The sequence below is a fragment of the Esox lucius genome, chromosome 7 (assembly GCF_011004845.1).
Source record: "Esox lucius isolate fEsoLuc1 chromosome 7, fEsoLuc1.pri, whole genome shotgun sequence".
In the NCBI taxonomy this organism is placed as follows: Eukaryota; Metazoa; Chordata; class Actinopteri; order Esociformes; family Esocidae; genus Esox; species Esox lucius.
The window spans coordinates 3,602,483-3,629,444 of record NC_047575.1 but is presented as its reverse complement, the minus strand read 5'-3'; the positions used below and the strand labels follow the sequence as shown (position 1 = coordinate 3,629,444).

Sequence of the window (26,962 nt, the reverse complement as noted above, 5' to 3'; positions counted from 1 at the left end):
TTAATGATTCATCTTCCTTGACCGGCTTACACTCTGGTTGGGAGTGTGATGGGGGGCTGAATATCAGGACAATGTAGAGCGATGAAAACTGAACAACTAGAGGACGTTTTGAGTTGAAAATGCACATAATCATGAACAGGATATTACAACTAATTAGAGTTAGGCAGAATTATTCCCCTCTCAGACTTACCTAGGTGTATTTTCCATGTACCATACATACACAAACGCTTGGCATTAGTATCTGAAAAGGTTAGTGAGTCAGCCACTTCCTTATTTGGGTTGGAGAGCGGAGAGGGTGTGTCTTATTTGAGAATGAATGGGCATAGTTAGTTCAGTGCTGTCTGGTGTGGGACAGTTAGTGTCTCAGAGAAAGAGTAGATGTCTGATCCTTAAAATGGCTCTCCTCTATCCTTAGTCATCAGTTTATCTAAGGAAGAATTGGTTGAATTTGGGATTCTCATCTTCCGAGGTGGATGTGTTAGTGCTGGGGTGAACCTGGCTTGCATGGCAAACTGAAGGGAAGAAACCTAGTGTGGTTTTACTCTTCTCAGTAGGATGATAGCACCCGAATGAATGATGAGCATATCGGGATACCACAGTAACAGGATGACTTTAACCTCCCAACTAGCACCCAGACTGAAGCACAAGAGGGTCAGATTCAAGGTAAGTTGTCTTTATTTCTATGTCAAAGTTGTCATGTGTTACTGTGTATTCATGTCTCTTGTGTAAAAGCGTTCAATGTTTGTGTGGAGGCATAGGCGATTGAAGGCATTGGTTCAATAATCCTAGTTAAAGTGAAAGTCTTGGTCAATGCAAAAACAATACTGTCACCAGTGTCAGGCAGTGTAAGTGCACTGGGGCCCACCACTATCGAGGCCTACATGGACTCCAACTCAAGATGTGCACAGGCCTGTAAATAAACGCCTGCAGACTCCTGCGGGGTAAAAGAGGGCATCTTTCCCAGACAATTCAGCCCACCGGTGTTGCATTAGAAAATGGAATCAAATTCCTACGATTGTTGTTTTTCTTTGCAGGCTTCAGAAATAAGTTAATTGGACAGTGTGCTCCTACAAATGCTTGTCATTATTGGATGACTAAATTGTCAATGTAAATGTTGGTGTTCCTCCATTTGCAATGTAAGGTCCAGTCTGTCAGCTGTCTCCAACATTACAGGTCCCATTGCCCTAACTGGTCCTGTGTACTTTTCAGTCTCTAGCTCAGGTATGCACAACACCATTTTCAGAAACCAAATGTAGTCCTATGTAATGATTGAGTATACAGTAGAGATATTTTTGTAGCACTGCGGTGAGGTTTTTCTCTTCACAAAGTCTGTTTTGTTCAAGAGGTTCATAAAGAGACCATTAAGCTAATATTTATCTGCCCTTAACATTGGTTAATGTACTCTAGGAATCCACCTTTTTGGATCCTGAACCACCAACTGAATTGTGCTGTTTTCACAGTACCCCTGAAGAGCCCTCTTATGTACATTTTAACAGCGGTCTTATAAGTCTTCTCAAGTACCCCATTTAGATTGTCCTAGTACCCCTGTTGGGAACCACTGCTCTTCCATCAGTATGGTGGGTAAAGAAAGTCACCACTCAATTTCAATATGTTCACCTTTTGTTGCCTTACAGCCTGAAATAAAAACACAATTTTATTTACACACATAAACACACATTATCCAAGTGAAGAAAAAAAAATAATAATAATCTGAAAGTTCATAAAAAATATATTTAAAAATTAAAAAGGTAAATATTCTATTTGGTGGATATACCCCCATGAGTTAATACTTGGTTGAACCACCTTTTGCTTGAATTACAGCCATTGGTCTCTTTAAATATGTCTCTGATAATCTCTGCTAGACTGTGCAATATTGTCCCATTCTTCCTTGCAGAATTGTTGATGATTAGACCATTGCATGATGATCGTTAATGGACTGCACTCTTCAAGTCATTTCACAGATACTCAATGTCTCTATACAGATACTCAGATTGCTCTCATTCACTCCTGCACAGTTTCCACACAGCTGCAGCTCATTCCATTCATCACCTCTGCAGTATATCTACCCAGGCTGTTCACCTCTTCGGCGCCAGATCGTTAGTCTACACCACAGGTGTCAAACCGGTTCCACGGAGGGCCGAGTGTCTGTAGGTTTTCACTCTCACCTTGTACCTGATTGATTAATTAGTTCACTAATTGGTTAATTTCTACCCCCACCTGGTTGTTCAGGTCTGACCTGGGAACCAATTTAAAGGAAAACCCAAAGACCTGCAGACACTCGGCCCTCCGTGGAACCGGTTTGACACCCCTGGTCTACACCTATGACCTTGCTCAAACTGCTGCTGCTTGCTACTCACTTGAGTTACCTGCTTCACTACCTCCCGCCGATACCTGTTGAACCATTCTCTGCCGTTTTCTGCGAAGCTGCCGAGTTCCACCCTGCACTGCTCACTCACATTCCCCTGGATTTCTGTTGGTGAATCAAGACTGGACATTCTGTGACTACCCACTCTGGTTCTCAGCCCTGCCCTGGATTCCTCTCTGCCTGCCTGCCTGTCTTGCACCTCACTACCATCCAGAAGCTGCACTGCCCAAACTCCCCCCCTTTGCACAATTTAGTTTGACTGTTCAAATAAACATCTCTGAAAGCTATCTGCCTCCGTATGTGTTGTCTCTGTGTTTTGGGTCAAACAGCATCCTGACACAGCCTCCCACAGAGGCCTGATTTGTGGAGCACTTGTGATATTGTGGTCATATTAACACACTGACCAGTCTTTACCATAAAGACCTGAAGCTCCTTTAAAGTTACCATTGGCTTCTTGGTAGCCTCTCCTCCTTGCACTGCCATCCAGTTTGGAGGTACGGTCTGGCTGGTCCCATTCCCCTTCCACTTCTTAATAATGGTTTTAACTGTGCTCCAAGGGATAGACAAAGCCTTATAATTAATTTAATATCCATCCCCTGACTTGTGCAAAACTTCATCTTGTAGATCTTTTGAAAATACAGTATCTCACAGAAGTGAGTACACCCCTCATATTTTAGCAAATTTATGATTATATCTTTTCATGTGACAACACTAAGGAAATTACACTTTGCTACAATGTAAAGTAGTGAGTGTACAGCTTGTATAACAATGTACATTTGCTGTCCCCTCAAAATAACTCAACAAACAGCCATTAATGTCTAAACCGCTGGCAACAAAAGTGAGTACACTCCTAAACGAAAATGTCCAAATTGTTGTGTTATTTTGAGGGAATAGCAAATTAACACTGTTACACAAGCTGTACACTCACTAATTTACATTGTAGCAAAGTGTCATTTCTTCAGTGTTGTCACATGAAAAGATATAATCAAATATTTACAAAAACTTTTGTTAGATACTGTATGTTTCCACCCATAGTGCAGTCTGTGATTGGAATTGCAGTATTATGCAGTGGATTCCTCTAAGAACAACTGCTTTTATTCTAAACTAATCAAAATCACTGCAATTGAACGTAGATGGAAGCCAATTAGTTTGATGTTTGCAATTGCAATTCTATTTTACTGTATCCAAATTTATTTTTGGTATTTAACTGTTTTAATTTTAATTAATCTTCAAAGCTAATTAGATTTCATTTTTCACTTGGATATTGTGGGTTACTGTGTTTAAATAAAGGCATATTTTTTGTGTGTTTTCATTTCAGTCTGCAAGGCAACAAAAGGTGTGATGACTTTCTATACCCACTGTACATCTAGCAGACCTGAACAGGCATATGCAATGTTTTATGACTTGTGCACATAAGATTGAAATACATCCAGGAAGGTTTGCCGAAAAAAATTCTCAGTGAGAAAAAAAATCTATTTTTAGCATTTTGGAAGTTGGGGATTTTGAGCCTATTTTCCATTTGAACCAGGTTTGGAAAAGGGACTGCAGGTTAATATTGCAGCCACATGGGGGCACCAGTTAGACATTAGCCAAACTGGCTTCTGTATGCTGTAGTTTGGAAGGCTATGGAGACAAACGTTAAACCATTAGATGTCATATATTCTGATCTATTGCTGGTCTTCTGTGCTCAACCGTACCCTTGTGTGCTTTAAAAAGAGCAAAAAAACGGAGTGATGCCTATATTTACAGTCCTTTTGAGAATGTTATGGTCCATGTTTCACTACAACCCCATTTCCAACAAAGTTGGGGCGCTGCACAAAAATCTAATAAAAACAGAATACAATGATGTGCAAATCATTTATCCCTAAATTTAATTGAAAATAGTACAAAGACAACATATCAAATGTTCAAACTGAGAAATGTTATTGTTTTTGGAAAAATACATACATACCCCTTTGGAAATGTATGCCAGCAACACACTTCAAAAAACATGGGACAGGGGCATGTTTACCACTGTGTTCTATCACCTCTTCTTTTAACAACACTCTGTAAGCGTTTGGGAGTCCAAATGCTGTATTTTTGAAAGTGAAATGTTCTCCCATTCTTGCTTGATATATGGGTGACAGGTCTGAACTGCAAGCAGGCCAGTTTAGCACCCGGCTCTTTTTCTCAGAGCCATGCTGTTGTAATATGTACAGAATGTGGTTTGGCATTGTCTTGCTGAAATATGCAAGACCTTCCCTGAAGTATGGCCTTCCCTGAAATACGTTGTCTGGATGGCAGCATATGTTGCTCCAAAACCTGTACATATTGTTCAGCATTAATGGTGTGTTCACAGATGTTGGTTTTTGGCCTTGTCCCTTACATACAGAGATTTCTTCGGATTCTCTGAATATTTTAATGATATCATAGATGATGAGATCCCCAAACTCAATTGTTTTGCTATTTTCTGTTGAGAAACGTTATTGTGGTGGGGAGCATCCTCACTTCTGACAGACCAATCATCTCTGGAATTATCTTTTAGTACCCAATCATGTTTCTGACCTGTTACCAATTGACCTAATTAGTGATGTGATATTCCACCAGGTTTAGTTTTTACTCAAGTCATTTGTTGCCTCTGTCCTAACTTTTTTGAAACATGTTGCTGGCATCAAATTCAAAGTGGGCGTGTGTTTTTCAAGAAACAATAAAATGTCTCAGTTTCAACATTTCAATATGTTGTCTTTGTACTATATTCTACTGAATATAGGGTTTAAATGATTTGCACTTCATTGCATTCTGTCTTTATTCACATTTTACTCAGTGTCCCAACTTTTTTTGAAATGGGGCTGTTGAATCTGATGAATTTGTAACAAGATTCAACATTTCTGTAAAAGCACTTTGTGACGACCGCTGATATAATAATGGTTTATAAAATAAATGTGATTCATAAAAGCTCATTAAAATAATTATAGCCACCATACTTTGCAAGTATTTTATATTTTGCATGTGATTATAATTTATGACAGTCATTACAAATTACAGTCAGCGCAATCAATTAAAGTAAATACACACCATTACAGTCATAGCATGTAAAACGTGTCATACTCATACCAAGTGTCTGGCGGTTAATCGGAGTCCTTGCAAATGCACAATAGCTTAGTGTAAATGCAATAATTGTCATCAGTTTTATTTTATTTTAATAAATGTACTTTTTATATTTTGTTTTAGCAATTTGCATACATCTTTGATAAATCTTCATTAGTTGGTTTCTACTGGTCATGTGATTTTGGTTAATAACCTCTGCTCCTCCCCTCGTTACCTTTAACTACACAGTGAAGTGCCGATTAGATGTCTGTGAGTTGATGTAAAAAAATTCCATTCACCTTATTACCACTTTCATCTCTGTAATTCTTTCCTGTGACTGCTCACTGGAAGTTAGTGAGTTGAAAAGAAGGAAAGGTGGTGAATGGACTTCCTGCTCTTATAATGCAATACCACCTTATTGTCCATCTGTCACAACGGAAACTGGTGAAAGAAAAGACTCTTGGCTTCTGGGTTTGCTTCTCATTGTGTACCACTGGAAGAATAGCTTCTGCTCAGCCAAAAGCTAACAGGCATACGAATCCAAACACCAACTGTCCCATCTTAGTTATTTGTGATGTTTTTAGTATCAGTCAATGGCGTTTCAGTTGATTTTGAGGCACATGTAGGGAACAGGAAGTGCAAGTTTTCAAGGGCCCCCAGACAGTGGGAGACACACATGGACTGAGATTCCAGTTTGCACGGTCCCCCTTGGTAAATCCTAGATAAACCCAGACAGGGCTATGCATGCTGGGTTACCTAGATATTTGCTAACAGGATCCTGCTGTTTATTTAGTTCTTCCTTTGCTCATATTCCTTGTTTTGGAGGGTAATTGGTTGTTTATGTTACCTTTTATGGGGCATAGTGCCATGCAGGGTATTGTAGTAGGTAATGACTACAAACTGGAACTGCTGTCGAAAGAAACAAAAAAATAACTGTCTCCTATTTGTTCGCATACAATGGTAAGAATAGTTCAGAGATGCTTCTGGGTAGGGCTTCTGCTGTAAAATTATCTTATGTCTGAGTTATTAAAACCACATGGGCATTGATTTTCTGCTATATATTTCATGGCACCAATAACAATTCTGGGATATTCATTATATTTTTGTGTAGTGGAATACACTTGGAATATGCTATTCCACTCCATTTTTGTGGAGTGGAATTTATGTATTTTTTTTCTTCACAATTCACCCCCAGATATGGTCAGTTAGTACATCAGACGTACATTATAGACCGGGACACGCAACACACACACCATTACACAGTAGGAGGGGTTGATGGTGGGGATGTTTGCGTGTGCTTTAGGGTGTTTTATTTGTGGCAAAACCAGCGTGACGCACCAAAGAACTGAACCAAACCCAGGACAGAAGGAACCAATTACTACCATGTTCTAGACAACGTATCCAAGAGAAACAGGACTGTCCATCTCTGAAAGGAAAATGTGAACATATCCATTGGCTGTGTTAACTATTATTTCAATACTGGGGTTCTTTCCAAGTCTGTCTAAATTTTATTTTACATTTCTTATTCACATGTGTCACATAGTGATTTTATTAACCTTTTCATAATTACTTTAATGTTCTTTCTGGGTTATTCTGGTTTGGCTGTGATCATCATCTGGGGTTTTGGAAATAGTTTCCTTTTCAGATATGCTGTTCCTTTATCCATAAACTGGACATAACAAAGAGAGATATTTATCCAATAAACTCTAATTATCCAGGTAATCCACAGATTATTTACCTGTCGAATAACTCATACACCAGATTATAAACCTGTTGAATAGTTTATTGGCCAGATTACGATAGGATAACACTTTTTTAATCCCTGTGGGGAAATGCAGGTGTTAAAGCAACCACACTGACAGTAGTGCAATAGGAATGCAAGAACTGTAGAATACAAGGAGCCTGTTGAATAGTTTATACCCCAAATTATAAACCTGTCAAATTAGCTTGTACCCCTGGTAATGAACCTGTCATCTAGCTAGATCGTACTTCAGATTATGAACTTGTTGAATAGCTTAAACTCCAATTTATGAACCTGTCAAATAGCTCATAGTCCAGATTATTATTCTGTCGAATTCCTCATTCTCCTGATAATGAACCTGTCAAATAGCACATACATGAGATTATGACAAACAGGTGGCTTTTGTTGTATTGTTACAGTCTTTTGAAGAAAGCATGACTATCTTTGTCACGTGATTTGTGACCTCACAAATAAAGGTCTGTCTTATCTGAGTGTGCTGTCTCGTCCTCAATAAAATGTCTTTGTTTCTGTCGCATAGAGGTTAAAACACGAGGGCTACCACTCAGTTGGAAGATAAATGACCGCCTTGTTTTAGCTAATAGAAAGAAAGAGAGACAGAGGGAGAGAAAGAAAAAGGACAAAGGGAGGGGGTAAAAAGAGTGAGAGAAGGAGGGAGAAAAGAGTGAGAGAGAAAAAAAAGAGAAAAAGAAAGGGTGAGAGGCAAAAGGAATTAGAATGACAGGGTGGGTGGATGCAAATGGAAAAAAAGCAGACATGGAAGGAGGGGGAGAGAGTGTGGGTGGAAGAACAGGGAGGGAGAAAGAGAGAGAGCCAGGGCAGAGAGTTGTGTAGTCTGTCTGTCTCATTCCCATCTCTGTCTCTGTCTACTCAATGTGTTTGTCCCAATCTCTAACCACTTCATGAATGTAGAAATAGACGTATCAAATCATCAACAGGATCTCCCTAAGGATATCAAAAACTGGGACGTTTCTGTTCTCTGTCGCTCATGAAATATGGAATTCCTACCTTGTCTGTGAAAATATTGGATTTTACCATTTCTGTACATTTAAACTCTCCTGGAACCAGGTAATGACTATGTTACTCTCCTTGTGTTGCGTGTATGTAGGGGGTAAAGGAATTGGTTAAGTAGTGTCTATATCACAGAATTTGTTTGTTAGTGCTTGTATGTATACAGTAGAAAAAGTTCATGAAAGACTGCAAAGGGAATTTCAGTGAGATTGAGAGGAAAAGGGGAATTTCAAAAAAGATGAAGGGAAAAAGTGAATTTCAGTGATCTTAAATGGAAAGGAGAATTAAGGAATGGAATGTGTCAAGGGAAAAATGAGAATTGGAGGAAAGGAAAACTAAATGTCCTACTCACTCATCCCTGGAAATAAGCAGTACCCAAGACCATAAACACTATTACAGTTGCACCTAACATGTGGTGTAGAAATACAGTGAGTAGACATGTCAACATACTAATATTCCGGCTGTGTGGATTGCAGTGGGGCAGTGGAGCCAGGAGGTGGCTTAGTCTGACCTCAGGCAGGAGGATAATGGATAGTGGATCTATTGTACCAGTGTGTCAGAGTGCCATACTCTCACATGACCCATTCATTCATACAGTGTGTTTGTGTGTGCGTGTGTGTGTGTTTCACCATCATGCTACCAGACCACAGAGCTCCCCCAATTGAGCTCCAGTTTATCGATGTGGACGATCTACCTGGAATGTCTGGTGGTGTTCAGATTTCTGAAACCGTACTCATAATGCAGAAGTATAAAATCCTTGTGGTGTTTGCGCAGCCATGACTGTGCTAGTTAAAGTTACTTGCGTTTACTTTGATCCCCAAGAAACACACCAGTTTAAATGTTATTACTGAAGGACTAGAACGAACAGGTGCGCGCATTCGTCTGTGGGCTTGTTCCTGTGTGCACGCATTTGACATAGTTTTTAGTCGACTAAGTGAATGGAGTCTTTCATATGAGCTTGGGCTGCTTCAGAGGATCAGAATCACTTATGTCATTTTCTGCAGCTTTGCATTGTTTTGTCAGTTGTTTCCCACAATGTAGTGAAGACATGAGTTGTTTCTCACACTGTAGTGAAGACGTGAGTTGTTTCCCACACTGTAGTGAAGACGTGAGTTGTTTCCCACACTGTAGTGAAGACATGAGTTGTTTCTCACACTGTAGAGAAGACATGAGTTGTTTCTCACACTGTAGTCAAGACATGAGTTGTTTCTCACACTGTATTGAAGATGTGAGTTGTTTCTATCACTTTATTGAAGATGTGAGTTGTTTCTATCACTTTATTGAAGATGTGAGTTGTTTCTCACACTGTATGGAAGACGTGAGTTGTTTCTCACACTGTAGTGAAGACGTGAGTTGTTTCTCACACTGTAGTGAAGACGTGAGTTGTTTCTCACACTGTAGTCAAGACATGAGTTGTTTCTCACACTGTATTGAAGATGTGAGTTGTTTCTATCACTTTATTGAAGATGTGAGTTGTTTCTCACACTGTAGTGAAGACGTGAGTTGTTTCTCACACTGCAGTGAAGACGTGAGTTGTTTCTCACACTGTAGTGAAGACGTGAGTTGTTTCTCACACTGCAGTGAAGACGTGAGTTGTTTCTCACACTGTAGTGAAGACGTGAGTTGTTTCTCACACTGTAGTGAAGACGTGAGTTGTTTCTCACTGTAGTGAAGACGTGAGTTGTTTCTCACACTGTAGTGAAGACGTGAGTTGTTTCTCACACTGTAGTCAAGACATGAGTTTAGGTTGGATCCCCATCTGCTATTGCCTGGGCAGCAGCTTCATTAAAACATGTGACCTAGTACAGAACAAGTATAGACTACAAATCCTTAATTATCCAACATAAATTAATATAATAAAACTGTACATTGGAAACACTCGAAGAAACAGCAAAAATATGAACACAAATTTCTTATAGATACAGCTCTGGAAAAAATTAAGAGACTTTTTCTTTCCTTTCCAAAAAAGTTGAAAAGGAAAGTTTTGAGTGAGGAACAGAAGCGTTCAATTTGTAGTGGTCTCTTAATTTTAACCCTTCTGTTCCTCACTCAGAACCTTCTTTTTTTACTTTTTTGGAAAGGAAAGAAAAAGTTTCAGTGGTCTCTTACTTTTCTCTGGAGATATATATACAGCTCTGGAAGAAATTAAGAGACCATTGTGAAATTATCACTTTCTCTGGTTTTACTATTAATAGGTATGTATTTGAGTAAAATGAACAGTTTGTTTTCTATAAACTACCGACAACACTACTCCAAAATTCCAAATAAGAATATTGTAATTTAAAGTATTTATTTGTAGAAAATAACTGGTCAAAATAACCAAAAAAATATGCATTATTTTCAGACCTCAGATAATGCAAAGAAAACAAATTCATATTGACAACAAAATACTAATGTTTTAACTTCAGAAATCAACATTTGGTGGAATAACCCTGATTTTTAATCACAGCTTTCATGCATCTTGGCATGCTCTCCACCAGTCTGTCACATTGCTGTTGGGTGACTTTATGCCACTCCTGGCACAAAAAAAATGAAGCAGCTCAGCATTGTTTGATGGCTTTTGACCATCCATCTTCCTCTTGATCAAATTCCAGAGGTTTTCAATTGGGGTCAGGTCTGGAGATTGGGCTGGCCATGACAGGGTTTTGGTCTGGTGGTCCTCCATCCACACATTGATAGACCTGGCTGTGTGGCATGGAGCATTGTCCTGCTGGAAAAACCAATTCTCAGAGTTGGGGAACATTGTCAAAGCAGAAGGAAGCACGTGGTTCTTCCAGGACAACCTTGTACTTGGCTTGATTAATGCTTCCTTCACAAAGACAAATCTGCTTGATTCCAGCCTTGCTGAAGCATCCCCAGATCATCACTGATCCTCCACCATATTTTACAGTGGGTGTGAGACAATGTGGCTTGTAGGCCTCTCCAGGTCTCCATCTAACCATTAGACAACCAGGTGTTGGGCAAAGCTGAAAATTTGACTCGTCAGAGAAGATGACCTTACCCCATTCCTCTACGGTCCAATCCTTATGGTCTTTTGCAAACTTCAGTCTGGCTCGTCTTTGCTTCTCATTGATGAATGGCTTTTTTCTAGCTTTGCACGACTTCAGCCCTGCCCCTAGGAGCCTGTTTTGAACCGTCCTCGCCGTGCACTTCACCCCATCTGCTGTTTGACATTCTTTTTGTAGGTCACTTAATGTCATCCTACAGTTGTTGAGAGACATTCGAATGAGTTGACGTCATCTCGGTCAGTGGACAGTCGTTTTCGCCCTCTGCCAGTCTGTAGCTTTGTTGTCCCCAATGTCTGTTGCTTGACTTTGCTCTTATGAACCGCCGTCTTTGACATTTTCAGGATGGAAGCAACCTGACGCTCACTGTATCCCTCTGCCAGTAAAGCCAGAATTGAACCCTTCTTTTCCTCACTTAAAGCTTTTCTTTTCAACTGTCATGCTGAATAATTATGTTTTATTCAAATTAACTTTGAGGTACTACTTGCACTGTTTTTGCCATCCAGCTGGTCCTATTGCAAGAGGATAGTGATGACCACAGCAGTGGTTTTTATACTTTTCCTTGTTAAATTAGATTTGGTTTAGGTAATCACCTAATCAGTACCTCATTAAGTAAAATGAGGTGTGCCTGTGTTGGAATTTAACAGACAGTGGAATGGAATGGCTGCCATACATGTAGAGATGCTGATTTAAGAAAAATTAGGAGTGGTCTCCTCCAGAGCTGTATTTATATTTTTATGTGCAATTCTATATTTAAATACATTTCAGAAACAACCTGCCTGAGTAACCTCTTGTGGCAGAGCAGTCAATAATGATGTCTCTCTATAGAACTAACTGGAATGCTGAACAAGATGTCCTTGTTTTTCTCAGCTTCTGGGCTCCCATTCCTGGGTAAGAAGCTGTATTTAACATAAAAGAGCAAAAACGTGGTTCATTGTGGAAATATTTGCCTGCATGAGTTCTTGAATTCCATCCGAGAGAAACAGTATAAGACAAGGAGAAATGAGGGGTGGAGTCGCTATTGTGGAAACATTACACCGGCTCACAGCAAGTGAATGTGATGTGAGAAGATATAAGGTACAATTCGTTTCACGTTGTTGTTTTCTCTTCGTTTTCCTCTGGTTCATGTTTTGTGCTCACAGCTGTTGAAGGGTCATCTGTGTTTATGTTCAGTGCATGTTCAGGTTGAAAAATTTATATTGAATATATTTCTCCTGGTTTATCTGTGTACCATGTGAGTGTGTGTGTGTGTGTGCTTACAAATATGACTGTGTCTAGCCCCTCACTTCACTGTTCTGCTGACTCATTGAACTTTGATGTAAACTGAGCGTGAACCCTTCCAGTGAATTCATCTATTCATTGACTGCTCAGAGCGTGGTGAAATTCACACCCTCTTCCTACTTCTCACAAGTTGCTTCACTAGATAGAAACTTCCCTGGAGGCTCATTCTAAAGTAAATTAAATGAAAGCAGCTGGATTGAGGGCGTCAATGGTTTTCGTGGTGATGCGAAGCATCATGGTTTGGTCATCTGAATCTGCTTTAGGATTGTAGGAGAAAATTACTTCTGTCTCCTTTTAGTACTTCCTAACTATAGAAATAGAATCTACTTTAAACAGATTGTCACAAAAGGCAAATCCTAGTCAGCTACAATACCTTAGTCGTCTTGACTTGAAAACAAAACACACTTCCATTAATTCTTAACATTTTCTTTTCATAATTCTTTCTCAATTACAATATTGCCGAATGCAAGTAAAACATGTTTTACCCCTATTTTACCATTGAAGGGCACATGCTTGCTTGCTACAGCAGTGACCAACTAGGGTTATTAACTGCGTTGCTCATGCCACACAGCTAACCCTAGTTGGATCTGAATGTTTTTGGGTACTGGTGAGATGCTTGAAGCGCTAGGCTATGTGCTGATCCCAATGAATTAGTTCACTCTTTAAGCCTGAATAAACCATAACCCTCCCCCTTCCCACCTGGGTCGAGGTTCCCCTGCCTCCTAGAATCCTTGGAGCAGGTGAGCAGGGTTAAGTGCATAAAAGTGGTCTTCCATCCAGGAATGTCTGGGGGATAATCTTATATTCTTAAGATATTTCACTCCTTTGTATTGCCTTTTCATTTTTTTTATTAGATGTGAAAGTGAGGACAGATAGGAAGTGAGAGTCCTAGTGTGCTAGAAAACCAGTTAAATGTTTACCTGCGCTTGCACTGGTACGTTTTGTTCTGGGGCTTTGCCTTAGACCACTAGACCACATCAGGCCACTGGAGGGATATTCTTCAACACCCTGGTGAAAAGAGTTCTCCCTGCCAAATGAAAAGCTTGAATCTGTCATCCATCATGGAGAGGAGCAGAGAGGGATGACAACACAGGTCTGAAATAGCTCTTTTGGCAGAGAATGGTGCTCGCAAAGCCAGGGTTGTGGGTTCAATTCTCACGGGGAGGGGTTAATAAAGTTTAATCACTCGCTACTGTAACTCGCTCTGGAGTTAAATGTCTTTCAAATGTCAATTCACCCCAAATCTGTGCAGCAGTCAAATTTGTTTGCAAATTACTTAAATGTCAATTCACCCCAAATCTGTGCAACAGTCAAATGTGTTTGCAATATTCTCCTCCTTAAATCTCAAGCCCAAAACATACACAATATTTTCCTCATTTAATCTCAAGCCAAACCCCCCCCGCAATATTCTCCTCCTTTAAACCCCACCCCAAAACACCCACAATATTTTTTCTCCTTTAATCCCCAACCCAAAACACACCCAATATTCTCCTCCTTTAATCTCAAGCCCAAAACACACACAATATTCTCCTCCTTTAATCCTCAGCCCAAAACACACACATTATAATCCTCCTTTAATCCCCAGCCCAAAACACAAACAATATTCTCCTTCTTTAAATCCCAGCCCAAAACTCATACAATATTCTCCTTCTTTAATCCCCAGCCCAAAACACACACAGTATTCTCCTCCTTAAATCCCCAGCCCAAAACACACACAATATTCTCCTCCTTTAATCCCAAGCCCAAAACACACACATTCCATCATGTTCCATGGCTTGGGGGGGGATCCTCCTCGTTGACACAAACATGGTCTGAAGAGAACCAGTAGTGCTGCCAGAGAAAGACTGACTCATCCCCAGAATACAAGTGGCTAGTGGCAAGAGGATGGTATTCAGACAGGCAGTCACACCGTGCAGCTGGCCATCCATGCCCTTTCACCAAGGCAGATCTGGGTTCTGATGCTTTTCGATTTCCTCAAAATACTTTGAACATTCGAGTCTGTCTATAGTGCTATCTGGGACTGGTTTACAGATTCACAACCCATCAATTGTTTTTATGAAGCCATGACAAGCTTGATCAATAAAACAGTGGAGATGATATTCAAGAATTCCACTAGTAATAATGCGTTGAGTTGAGTTGAGGTCAACGTATTATTCCTATTTTACTGTTAGATAAATTAATTTTGATTTATCTCATTACTATTTTTTTTATATCAACAGAAGTTGGTTTAGAAACCAATTTTAATATCTCAAGTTATTGAGCTTAACTTTTGTTATTTGACATACTGGTTTCATCAACATACAGATTTTTCTTGGCTGCAGGTTGATGTTTAGTAAAGTCCTGCTGAAGAATTCGCTTCACCATCCCCAAGAGACCTTTATGTCCCTGGGTTGGCCCACAGGAAACAGCCCTGCTCTCTAGGCCTGTTCCATCTGTTTCCCCGGTTGTCTGACTTTTTTGTTTATGTTTTGATTTTGTTAAATGATCCATCATCTGTGCTCATTTCCCTTCATCCACCCTTTGGCTTTGACCATGGGAACAGACATAAGGGATCAATACTAGACTCTCTCTTTATCTCACCCATCCACTCACTCTCTCCTTCCTCCTCTCTCCTCCTCCCCTCCTCCCCTCCCCCTTTCTCTTCCTCCCTCCTATTCCCTCCCTATCCCTCCTCTCTCCTCTCTCCTCCTCCCCTCCCCCTTTCTCTTCCTCCCTCCTATTCCCTCCCTATCTCTCCTCTCTCCTCCTCCCCCTTTCTCTTCCTCCTATCTCTTCCTTCCCTTTATCTCTCACTATGCTTGTTGTTTTTCTCTGCCAGACAGATCCTGAGGTGCTCTACAGCAGGCATGTATTCTCCCACATCCTGTATAAAGACGGGTGCATCCCACTATGATATAGCGTTATCAATGCTTTAACTGTTTCAGGTTGATTCATTTGTTCCATTTCATATTTAGAAATTCCCCAGTGTACCTGACAATTCCCCAAAATTCTCACACTTTCAGATCGGAAACTCAGCCCTTTGTTTTGCCAACAATACAGAGTCCCAAGAGCAGGAAGCTGCTTGGTGGAATTCCACAGATGATGACTCAAGGTCTTTTCCCACTTTTCCGCCTCCCCTCCTACTCCTCCGCCTGCGCTATGACACGTATTTCCACTGTGGGTCCCCAACCGCCAACGCCAGCTTTTATTTAAAACAAAATGGAAATGCTGAGTAGTTCGTATCCACAACAGAGCTGAGTTGGGATGTCCAGCTGGGCGCATCTGTTCTACCATAACTCCCTCCAATCAATGGAAGGACTGTGTGTGGATGAGAAACAGATTTACATTAGTTTATTCTGCTTCACTTGTTCTCTTCCTCACTTCCTCTTCACATAAAGGAGATCTGGACTTAGACATGACCTTGTGGGCTATCTGTCCAGTGTGTGTTTGGACCACAGAAGATGACTGTTCAAGTCCTACACTGAGGGTTATTCTGGGTGTCTAGGGAGGAAGTTCAGAAAGGTCCCAGAGTTTAACCTTGGACCTGAAGAAAGACCTATTTCGGAAGGATTCTTCTGATCTTGTTGGCCATGTCTCTCGTGTGACGTGGGTGTAACTGGTTTATAATGTGCACCCCTGGGGCCCTCTAGAGCTCGGTGAGTGACAGAAGTAGGCAAGAGGTTATGTGTAGAAAACCATGTGGTCGATTGGCTATTGCTATACGCCTCTGTGGAAAATCCTACAGAAAGACAAGTATCGCACTACAATTTGGATTCCCTGTGAGTAGAGACGGTGAGTGATTGATCGTCATCTTCGTCTTGTTGAGAGCATTGATCTTTTACATGTTGTTAGTATAACCGCCCCGGACAACTAGCTTATCTACCAGCTGTTCACAAACCCCTTCCTCTCTTCAAGCCATCTAGGCTGTTGCTTCCAACTGCTGGAGGTTGAAATTACCAAAATGTTCAGCTGTAGCCAGACATTGTGATGGTCCGAACCTAGTTTCAGTTATGAATCTGAATATTGTAGTTTGTTTATTTTCCTTTCATGTGCTTCGAGAAAATTACTTTAATGAAAACTCTGTATAAAATGAATAAATGTTTTATCTTATTAGGATAACTGGAAGCCAATCAGATCAAATCCAACAGTTCTATTATAGAACTACATGTGCCTCCTAGATGTACATACCCACATGTTCTCCGATGTCCGCTGTCCTTCGGTTTCCTGATTTAATGTCCCTTTACTGTGAACTGAAAGGGGAGCAGGGATCAGTCTAACAGAGCCCAGACTGTGTGGCTGGCTTGGTCTATTTTGAGCAACCCGTGGCAACACTGCAGGGTATAATTGCCCGCTCCATAATCACACGTTACAGAGGAGGGCCCAGCATTTACAAGCATCTCTCCCACATGATGGGTGTGTGCGCTGAGATCAGATCAGAGTGCTCTGTAAGAGTCTTCTGTGTGTGTGTGTGTGTGTGTGTGTGTGTGTGTGTGATACATTACCCCACGGTCCCTGTCACTCTATGTCCTCCAGTTCTATTCTCTGTGCGGGTTGAGATGGAACCAGTGTTGACCATACATTGTCACCGAGTGGCATGCTGGGAGGTAACAACAGGGTTAAACAGGGTTAAGGGGCCAGGGACCAGAGCCAGTAATAAACAGGACAGGAGGACGCTCTGTTCTCAATGCGACCGGAGACTAACACTGATGAGGATTGTCAGAGACAGCCATGTGGCACTACCCAGCTGCTCTGGCCTGAGATGACATCACAGGGAGAGGGAGACAGAGGGAGAGAAACACTTTTGTGTTTCTGTTTACCATTTTCAATTACTGTAAATTACTACACGCAAGATTACAAGGGGCAAGCAACATGAAATATTAGTGGTCTACCACAGTAATGATAAAAACACCCAAGCATAACTAAGGATTGTCAGTCATACTGTCCTCCAGTAGCGATTTTGTTATGAGACATGATTTAATTATTTCCTCTAACTTCAGCTAGTTTTTTTTTTTAACCCAATTTCATATATTTGACCTGTCTTTGCTTGCTTGAGAGAGAAACGCTTCACATTCCAGATAAACGTCCTGATAAGATGCAGAATGAATGTGACAAGGAAGGAGGAGGGGTGAAAGGTTTTGAAAAGTACTTTTCAGATATTTTTTTCTGAACGTTAAGGAGAGAAGGTATTCAAATGGGTTGTCCTCATCTTCAATACACATCATGGCAATGGTAAACAGAGACAAACAGAACAAGGTAATCAGCCATATAATATGTATATATTTATTTGTATGTAATAATCTAATGTTATTCTTTTGGATATAAAACCTGTTTCCCTTTCATGTTCATGCTATTTTTTCCAAAATAAAAGTAGTATTATTAAATTAGTGATTAGTAATACATTATCATTATTACACTAATCATTTTGCTATGTTATTACCAGTTATATTATCTTGCAATATCTGCTTATACTTATTAACTGGTATTAACAATTTGGATTATCATTGTGCAAAGAAAGGAAGTTAAATCTCCTCCCTTGCAAAAGGAAACTCATTGCTGTCTGCTCATTTTAACGTCTTTATCAAAAAGCTCATTTTGACTTTCAGGAATGTTTACAATGAAGCAATTTTTTGCTTGGTGGCTACGGAATCCTTTTGAGAACATGTGTCATCCCCACACAGGCTTGAAATCACTGCCCCTAAGCACCGGCTTCTAACCTACTGTATCCTGATTGTTCCAAAATAATCTATGTGGGAAACCAAAACTAGGATCTACTGTGACATGTATATTTCTACATGGGCCACAACAGATTCTCACTTCTCGTCTGTCCTGAAGAGATGACTTTGACATCTAGTTTAGCTCTATGGTTTTACATAACATCCAGAATAGATGAAGAAGGTGGTGGCATTAGGGTTAGTCTAAATGTTTGTCTGCTTCTGTTTGTGGTTGAGACAGCTCACTGCATGTTTAGAAGTGCAATGTGAAACAATTACTCTAATTCAACTATATATACTACACAAACTGATAAGCAGGTATAGTCTACAGTCACTGCTATGTAATAGCCTAGTGCTGGGTTTCCAAACCTGAGTGATGCATTCGGTCTTCAATGAGGTCTGGAAAATGTGTTTGATCCATTTTATGCTAAACAGATTAATCATAAGTATTCTAAATAGATAACGTTTTCTAAACTACTCCAATCTGTTTGTAGTTCAGATTTATTGAATCCATCGCTGAGATGGTTCATCCAGTTTCATAACACTCCTGTTCAAAGTTGAGATAACCATGTGTGACATCAGCTATCAACTGGTCATATCAACCGTCTGTCTTTAGATAGCTATTTACATTTTGTTTGGGATCTGACCAGCTCAGAGGCATGGCATGTTGCTCAGACTGAAGTGAGTGCCTGAGTGAGTGGGGGGATTTCTAAGCTGGAGCCAACGAGCCAGACAAGACTCATCAGTGTTAGTGTTGTCTACGGTTAGTTTTTGTTTGTCTGCTTAGTCTAGGATGTTTCTATTTACCGTATTAGACGTCTGATCTTCCGGGCCTTTTCACTATTTGCTGAGGTAAAATGTGTTACAAAGCTGGACTGTCACAGACGCTGATTCATGCCCAGGGGGACGCTGCCAGTGAGCATAAATATTTTCTGTCTTACCTTAGCCATTGCAGATGCACTGAGTGTGTGGGTCAGTTGAAATTACCTTTTCCGCCTCGTGTCTCGATAGACAGTGTGTGTGTGTTCGAAAAACTGTAGTGCTCTGTTTCCTACAGAGGGCACAATATAGTGACAAATGATGAACTGGACAAATATAGATTGTTGGTCAGGAGATGGCGATAAAGCCTAGGAACCATTGTAGACGACCTAGAAAGTGATGCATCTTTGAGATTACCGTATAAGTCTATTTTAGGATATTAATTTCTCTAGTTGAGCAGTTATCTGGGACAGCTGAGTTCTAAGGAGAGCAACGCTTCTATATTAAGTTTGTCATGTGTGTCTTCAGTGTGTGTGACATACTACAGAATATCTTCACCTGTGTCTTTGTCTGTGTTCTGACAGGATCTCCATGTGTCAGAAGGTGTGATTGACAACACAGCCAACATGGACCAACTGAATAGGAATGTTTTGGAGCATCATGGACGACAGACTCACCAACACCAGGTCTTACAGGTGCGAGGGTGTGTCAGTGTGTGGATGTGTCAGTGTGTCGATGTGTGTGTGTCGGTGTGTGAATGTGTCAGTGTGTCGATGTGTGTGTGTCGTTGTGTGTACCTGTTTTATTTTCTTATCCTAACTATGATTATAGTACAAAGAAAATAATGAATATACAATTATGTGAATATTAAATGAATATTAAAAGTAGCTTTATTAGACTTTGGGTTAAGTTTAGGATGGGTGTTATAAAGGAAAAGCTATTGAGATTAAGGGGACATTTTCAAACAGTATTAGATTGCTGGTCCTCAAAATGCAGTCAGTCTTTTTTTTTACTTGCCCATTTTGGCCTGGACATGTAATATGTTGTTTATATGTGCACAATCTATGAGTAGGAGCACTGTCATACCCTCATTTAGCCATGAAATTCCAAGTTTAGAAGCCTTCCGTAGTATTATTTCTATGTTGTGAAGGTCAGCAAACAATAAGACTGGCGCTAACGACTAAGGTCAGGAGATGGCATGGAGGATAAGGGGCTCAAAAAGACTGTGACATTATGAACTCTGGGTGAGAAATTTTGTTTTAGACTGACAGAAACAAAGAGCTGAAATGAATGGTGACTGAGGTAATTCTCGGGGAGTCGATGATATATAGCAGAACCTTTCCACCATGTAATATTTAACAAGGAAAGCTCTTAAAATTAGTTTTTTCAAGGAATTACTTTGAAGCAGCGGTGACAGTGTGATTTACACACAGACGCACGCAAAGGAAATACTTAGCTAGCTTGTTAAACTGCAGATGAGAGGCTGAAACAGTGCCTTCAGGTGTACTGGCTGCTTAGTTTTATATTCATACCTTCTTCAAAGCATGGAACATTCCTCTATATACATTTTAAGACAGACTCTAAAGGCATGATGCCTAAAGCTTTATTTAATGTAAGCACCCCATGAGTCATTTATCTGCCATAAAGCTACTATTGTATGTCTTCCTGTTTATGTAGCTACATGTGGAGTACATTGAGGTCAAACCAAAGAAAAAGGAAAAAAATCTACATTTGAATATCAGTTGATAAATACACTTTGAAAGTAATTATTTGAATGTCCTGGAAATATACTGTACGACTGGTCCATAATTAGTGGACACAATTGGACAGTCTTGTGCTTTTGTCTTCAAAATTAAACCATCCGGTCTCTCCCTGCATGCCCAAACGAGGGGGTGGACCCAGATATCCTGCCTAGCGTAAGCTTCTTATTAATCCTATAATGGGAGAAGTTGTGCAGTGGGCCGTGGGGAAACATACAGCTTAGTTTGGCAGACACCCACTCCAGTCTCCTGAAAAGCTCCAATAACGTGTGAAAGAAGGAAAAAGGGGAATCGATTGGGAGTCTGCTTCCAGGCTGATAGCCATGTGGACATGGGTATATGATCACTAAAACGCCAAAAGACCGCAGTCCAAGTTTGGACTTCACAATTTTTCACAGTTTTTTTCTTTATCTCACGTCTAGGGAATCATGTCGGTTTTCTCATTGACTTGTTTTTTTAATACATTTTTTGGAATTTATAGAGCACTCCACTGGACCTGATTGAGACAGGCAAGTCACTGAGGTTCCAAGCTGAGCGCCCCCACCTGGTCAGTCTAGGTAGTGGACGTCTCAGCACAGCCATCACGCTGCTACCTCTACAGGAAGGTAAGCACTTTGGTTTCTCTGAAATATTCAGAGGACGCCTCTATTGAATGTGTTCTTGGACTATAAACCAAATAGAGACATATTTTGATGTAATCACCACGGCAATGTTGCTTTGAGCAGACTGAAGCAGATTCTCGTGATTTCATTTCCTGTGTTTTAGCCAGTAAGTGCTGTTTAGAAGCATTCCCACAGCATGATACTGCCACCAGCATAGTTCACTTGAGGAATGGTGTGTCTACCACACAGCCCATGGTCATGCAGACCTCTTGATATAGCTGACTGACTCACCATTATTCCAGTCTCCGCCACTGAACTCTGTTTCTCTTTCAAAATGATTGTTGACCTCTATGAGTTCTCTCAAAGTCTCCTTGTTTGATCCCTGTGTTTTGAGGAACACATTTTTTTTTGCAGTACCAGCGAGGTCTGAAGCAGCTTCCACTTCCTGATTATTAATACACTGATATTATTTGTTGCTTTTTTAAATATATGCAGTCATATTAATTCATATTTAAGTTCTGTAGTATGCTCTTTGGTCATCTTAATCCTTCAGATTCACAGCCTGACCAATGACACTTGAACATTGGAATTTTTCACCAGAAAATGTCACAGCAGCTTCATTTGTTCAAAAGTAGAGGTTAATGGTAAGGTCACTGTGTCCTTATTTGGGGAATGTGTAAACTGTCAGCATCCACTCCACAGGGGTTGAAAATGTATATACACACTACTGTTCAAAAGTTTTAAAACACCACAATCTTTCCAGTTTTTATTGAGTTTCACACAGTTTAATGTTATAATGTGCTCTGAAATTAAAGCATAGAACAAATAAACAACTGGAGACAAAAAATAAATCATGGAATGGTTTTGTTTAACAAAATTGTATGTTAATATTTGACTCATCAAAGTAGCCACCTTTTGCAGACATAACAATCGAACAATCATGGTATTCTTTCTACGAAAGAAGTCAAATAAATTTTGGAACGCTCTTCCCAACACTGTTCCAGAAGTTCCCACAAATATGTTGCACTTTCACCGTTCTGGGTTGCTTTGCTTTCACCCTTCTGCTTAATTAAACCCAAACCAGCTCGATAAGCTTTAAGTCTGGAGACTGTGCTGGCTATTACATGATTTGAAGCTAGTTCTGACTTGGAACCCCTGACTAATTAGACCTACACCAGAGGGTATTGAACGGCGTTGCAAAATACTGTGGTAGCCATTTTGGTCCAACTCACACTGTGCAGGTCACTGACTTTGGATCTAGCAGGAACCATTCTTTTGCCTACTCAGTGGTGAACAAAAACACTGTGTGATGAACTGAAGATTTCAAGATGGCTTTCTTACTGTCACTTAACTTGTCAAACCTGCAGCTCAAAATGTGGTCTTCACAGTTGAAACTTACTTTCTTCGAATGGTGTTAAGCTGTGCTTGAAGCTGTTGTCCTGTAAACTGCCTCTCACGCAATCTGTTGACTCTCAGACACTTGTCTTCTGATTTAGTTGTTACTTTGGCCAGACCTCTTCCTGTTAGAGTTTCCTCCAGTTTCCAAGTGCCTTTTGAAGGTGTACGAAACTGACACCTTTCTTTGTAATTTCTCTAAAAGAAAGACCTACACCCTTAAGGGTTATAATGTCTTCTTTTGTTAATTGCCTTTTCTCGCCATTATGATAGCAATATACTACTTCCTGCAGTACAAAACTGTCCCAGTAATGCTTATGAGGGTGTTGTAACACCTTTAGAGCTCACACCCCCCCAAAACATCAGTGAGACACCACCATGCTTCACAGTGGGAATGGTATTCTGTTCACTATAGGCCTTGTTGATCCCTCTCCAAACATAGCGCTTATGGTTGTGATCATAAAGCTCTATTTTGGTCTCGTCACTCCAAATGACAGTGTGTCAGAAGCTGTGAGCTGTTATTGTAACCAGATTTTCTTGTGGTATTGGTGCAGTAAAGGCTTCTTTCTGGCAATTTGACCATGCAGCTCATTGAAACAACCACACTGTCTTTATCCAGAGCAGCCTGTATTTCTCCTAAGGTTATCTGTGGGTTTTTCTTTGTATCCTGAACAATTCTTCTGGCAGTTTTGGCTGAAATCTTTCTTGTTCTACCTGACCGTGGCTTGGTTATCAAGAGATCCCTGAATTTTCCACTTCTTAATAAGTGATTCAACAGTACTGACTGGCATTTGCAAGACTTTGGATATCATTTTATATTCTTTTCCATCTTTATAAAGTTCCATTACCTTGTAACGCAGGTCTTTTGACAGCTCTTTTCTGCTCCCCATGGCTCAGTATCTAGCCTGCTCAGTGCATCCACGTGAGAGCTAAGAATCTCATTGACTATTTATACACAGACAATAATTTCAATTTAAAAAGCCACAGGTGTGGGAAATTCACCTTTAATTGCCATTTTCACCTGTGTGTGTCACCTTGTGTCTGTAACAAGGCCAAACATTCAAGGGTATGTAAACTTTTGATCAGGGCCATTTGGGTGATTTCTGTTATCATTATGATTTAAAAAGGAGCCAAACAACTATGTAATAATAAATTGATTCATATGATCACTATCGTTAAATAAAAGACAGTTTTATTTTGCATAATCAGTCATATTTTCATATCAATGCTAAAATGTCACAATTTCTGCCAGGGTATGCAAACTTATGAGCACAATTGTACATATCCGTTACATTTTTTTAAATCTTATGAAGGCAACCACATGTAATGACAAGAAATGCACAGAAACAAAGATATGACTCAAATGGTTTCCGGTTCCACCAATACAAATGTGACTAAAAGGAATTAGTGAAAATGTTCATTTCAGGAAATGCTTTTACAAATTACCCATTAAAACTGCCACACAAGTCATGTCCACTTGCTTTGCAGCGGGATTCATAATTGTCTTCCCCTCATAAGAAGCTGATTTACATTCTTACACAATAACAACCAGAAGCTTAAGCTTTTGCAGGGGAAAATCCCTAACTGGTTTAAATAAACTAATGATTCCAAAGGTCTATCCATGCATTCACCTGTGCCCTAGCACAGAGCCAGGAGGTGGATATCCTATCTGTCTGAGAGGGGTATGAGAAGAGGAGGGAGCGATGAAATGAGAGTGCTGTGTTCAACCATGGAGCCTGTGTCTTCAGAGCCTCACCACATCTAATAATCCTAAGAATGACAAGTAGAGGACTTTGTGATAGGGAGTAGAAAAGAAGAAAGCAGCTACGCAACCACATTTCACATTGAAGTTACTTAGCACATGCTCTTATCCAGTGTGAGTTATGGTAGTGGAACAGTAGATTTTCATACTATAACCATGTTAGTTATGGACGAACTGAACACAGATTAATCATAAACGTCAACAATTTGGTCCTCTGTCATTTCCATTCCAGACATTACTGAAATGGATTAGCAAAAGATGGTGTTATAACAAAGCGGGAACTTCAAAATTGCATGGACAATGGACATTTTCAAATCTAACCAACAAATGAATGAGCGAAATACAGCACGTTGGCCTGACTTTCTCTTCACCCCTTTCAAACACATTAGTTATCTAGTGTGCACAGACACAGACGTATCTAGTCTCACAGAAACACTCTCTCTCCACACTTCCTCTCTGCCCCTTCACCCTGGACATTGTAACTCTACCAGTCTCACAGTGGTGGTCTCGTGATTCCTTTATCACTATCTTCCTGTCTGGAGAGTCGAGAACACAAGAAGCAGCGCTGGGAGGAGGTGAAGTGGTATGGCCTGCTGCAGTCCGACACACTGAGATTGGACAGGAATTCGAAATGCAGCCTGCTCAGTGATGCCCCTCCCCCCACAGTCCATGGCTATTTAAACGGTCTGGTGAAGCCAGGGTGATGGCTAACGTGGTAATTTGATGAATGGGGGGTTTAGGGGAAAGTGCTCCGCCGCCACCACGCCACTTGTGAAGTTATGTGCTCCACTCCTTTCTCTGGTTTTGCCTTTCATGCCTTACACCAGTAGTGGTTAGTCTACATGTACCATGTGACTGCCACAAGTCTGCTATCTGCCATGTTCAGAATGGACCTAGCAACTGCTGTAAGTTGTACTCCTCACACCCCAAGTGGCTAGGCCCCCATTGTGGCCATGAACTCTGGCTTTATTCCTTCCCTGTGACATCAGCCTGACCAGCGCAGCCCCCCCTTCCCCAAAACCACCAGTGCGGCTTTGAACTAGAACAATACAGTCCTTGTTAAACATCTTAAACTACCCGAGTGGACATGACTGAGTAGAATGAAACGGAATAGAAAAGAACAGAATAATATATATTTTACATTTATATTTCAGTTATTTAGTAGACACCCTTATCCAGAACATCTTACATTACTCCGGTTTTTTTTGCCCTACATGGATGTGTTTAAAAAAAGGAGATCAGGATTAATGACTGAATGCTGTGTTGTTACAGGGCAGACTACCTTGGGCAGTGGAAATACAGATATTTCCCTGCAGGGTCCTGGCATTGCTGCCCAGCATTGCTACATCGAAAACAGGGCAGGGTGCATCACCCTCAACCCCTGTGGCAATCAGTGCTCTGTGGATGGTCTTCCTGTCTCCAAGCCTGTACACCTTTCACAAGGTAATGTATACTGTATATATTACAATAACCACAATACAATTGAATAAACACATTCTTAACGTGTTATGAGAATGATTTAGCTTGTTACCAGGGATTTTGAGGAATTCCAACAAATGTAAGTCCATTCAGAGAAAGTAAATTAAACTCCAATTAAAATGAAATGTCCTCCTCATTGAAAAATCATTCAAGATGTGCATTTCCTGAAATAATTGGATATTAAATTGAATTCACCAAAACTCAGGTAATTACCTAATATTTTTCCTTTTGTATTTTAGGTCGTTCGTCTCAAAATACCATGTTTTCAGCGAATCCATATTTCCATTTCAACCAAATCAGCATTGTTGTAATGAAAGACCTTCGTTAAATACTATCTAGCAGCAAAACCATGCTTTACATTACCCATGTAGAACATTTCCTAGCTACATGTTTTGTTTCCTTTAATAAGAAACACAGGAAAGACATTAAGAACCGCCTATCTTGCTTGATAGCAAATGTATGACCTTGACTTAGATAGAGGGATACTTGATTAAACAGGCTGTCATAATTGCTTCAAAGAGTCCCTCTTGTTCTCTCTATCATTCTCCTTCACTTACTCTCTCTCTTTCCTACTGCTCCACAATTGATTTAGTTAGGTGGGCTGCATATTACTTCCGATTTTGCAAAACAAGGTAGACAGAAAATCGAACAGTGTAAATGTCATGTATAGACTTTGGACCCAGCCAAGGAAGATGACACGTGGAGGGTTAAGATAACCCCAACTTACCTTAGCATTGTACAGGGAGTATTCCTGGAGACATGATATGGTGATGTTCTATTCTACATAGAAGATCATGCAGAATTATTGCCTGATGCTTTTCCTGAATGATTTGCAGATGAATTTCTAACCTTACTACCTACAGACTGAAACATTATTACAAACCAGTCTAAATTTTATTCTACCAACTAGTTCCAGGAAAATGAAGATGGTTGAATACATCACTTTCTTACATGATGGCATCACAAACAATATTGATACTGGGTTCACTGCCCAAAAAGGGTGTCTAACCCCTGCTGTATTGTACAAA

General features: G+C 40.3%; 1 protein-coding gene across 12 annotated transcripts in view; it reads left to right on the top strand.

Moving 5' to 3' along the window:
* Nucleotides 1-410: 410 nt before the first annotated feature.
* Nucleotides 411-26,962, top strand: part of phldb1a (pleckstrin homology-like domain, family B, member 1a) — a 55,906-nt gene continuing 29,354 nt past the window's right edge. For 3 of the 12 annotated variants that reach the window (XM_020048402.3, XM_010870425.5, XM_020048408.3), the window contains exons 1-4: nt 413-663; nt 19,521-19,631; nt 21,178-21,301; nt 25,728-25,898. In XM_020048402.3, the coding sequence (XP_019903961.2) occupies nt 574-663; nt 19,521-19,631; nt 21,178-21,301; nt 25,728-25,898 (496 nt within the window). In that variant the 5' untranslated portion in view covers nt 413-573. Of the gene's footprint in view, nt 664-8,003; nt 8,259-15,724; nt 16,259-18,864; nt 18,941-19,056; nt 19,093-19,520; nt 19,632-21,177; nt 21,302-25,727; nt 25,899-26,962 lie in introns of those variants that run through there. The other 9 variants (XM_020048407.3, XM_020048399.3, XM_020048400.3 and 6 more) reach the window with 8 other exon arrangements.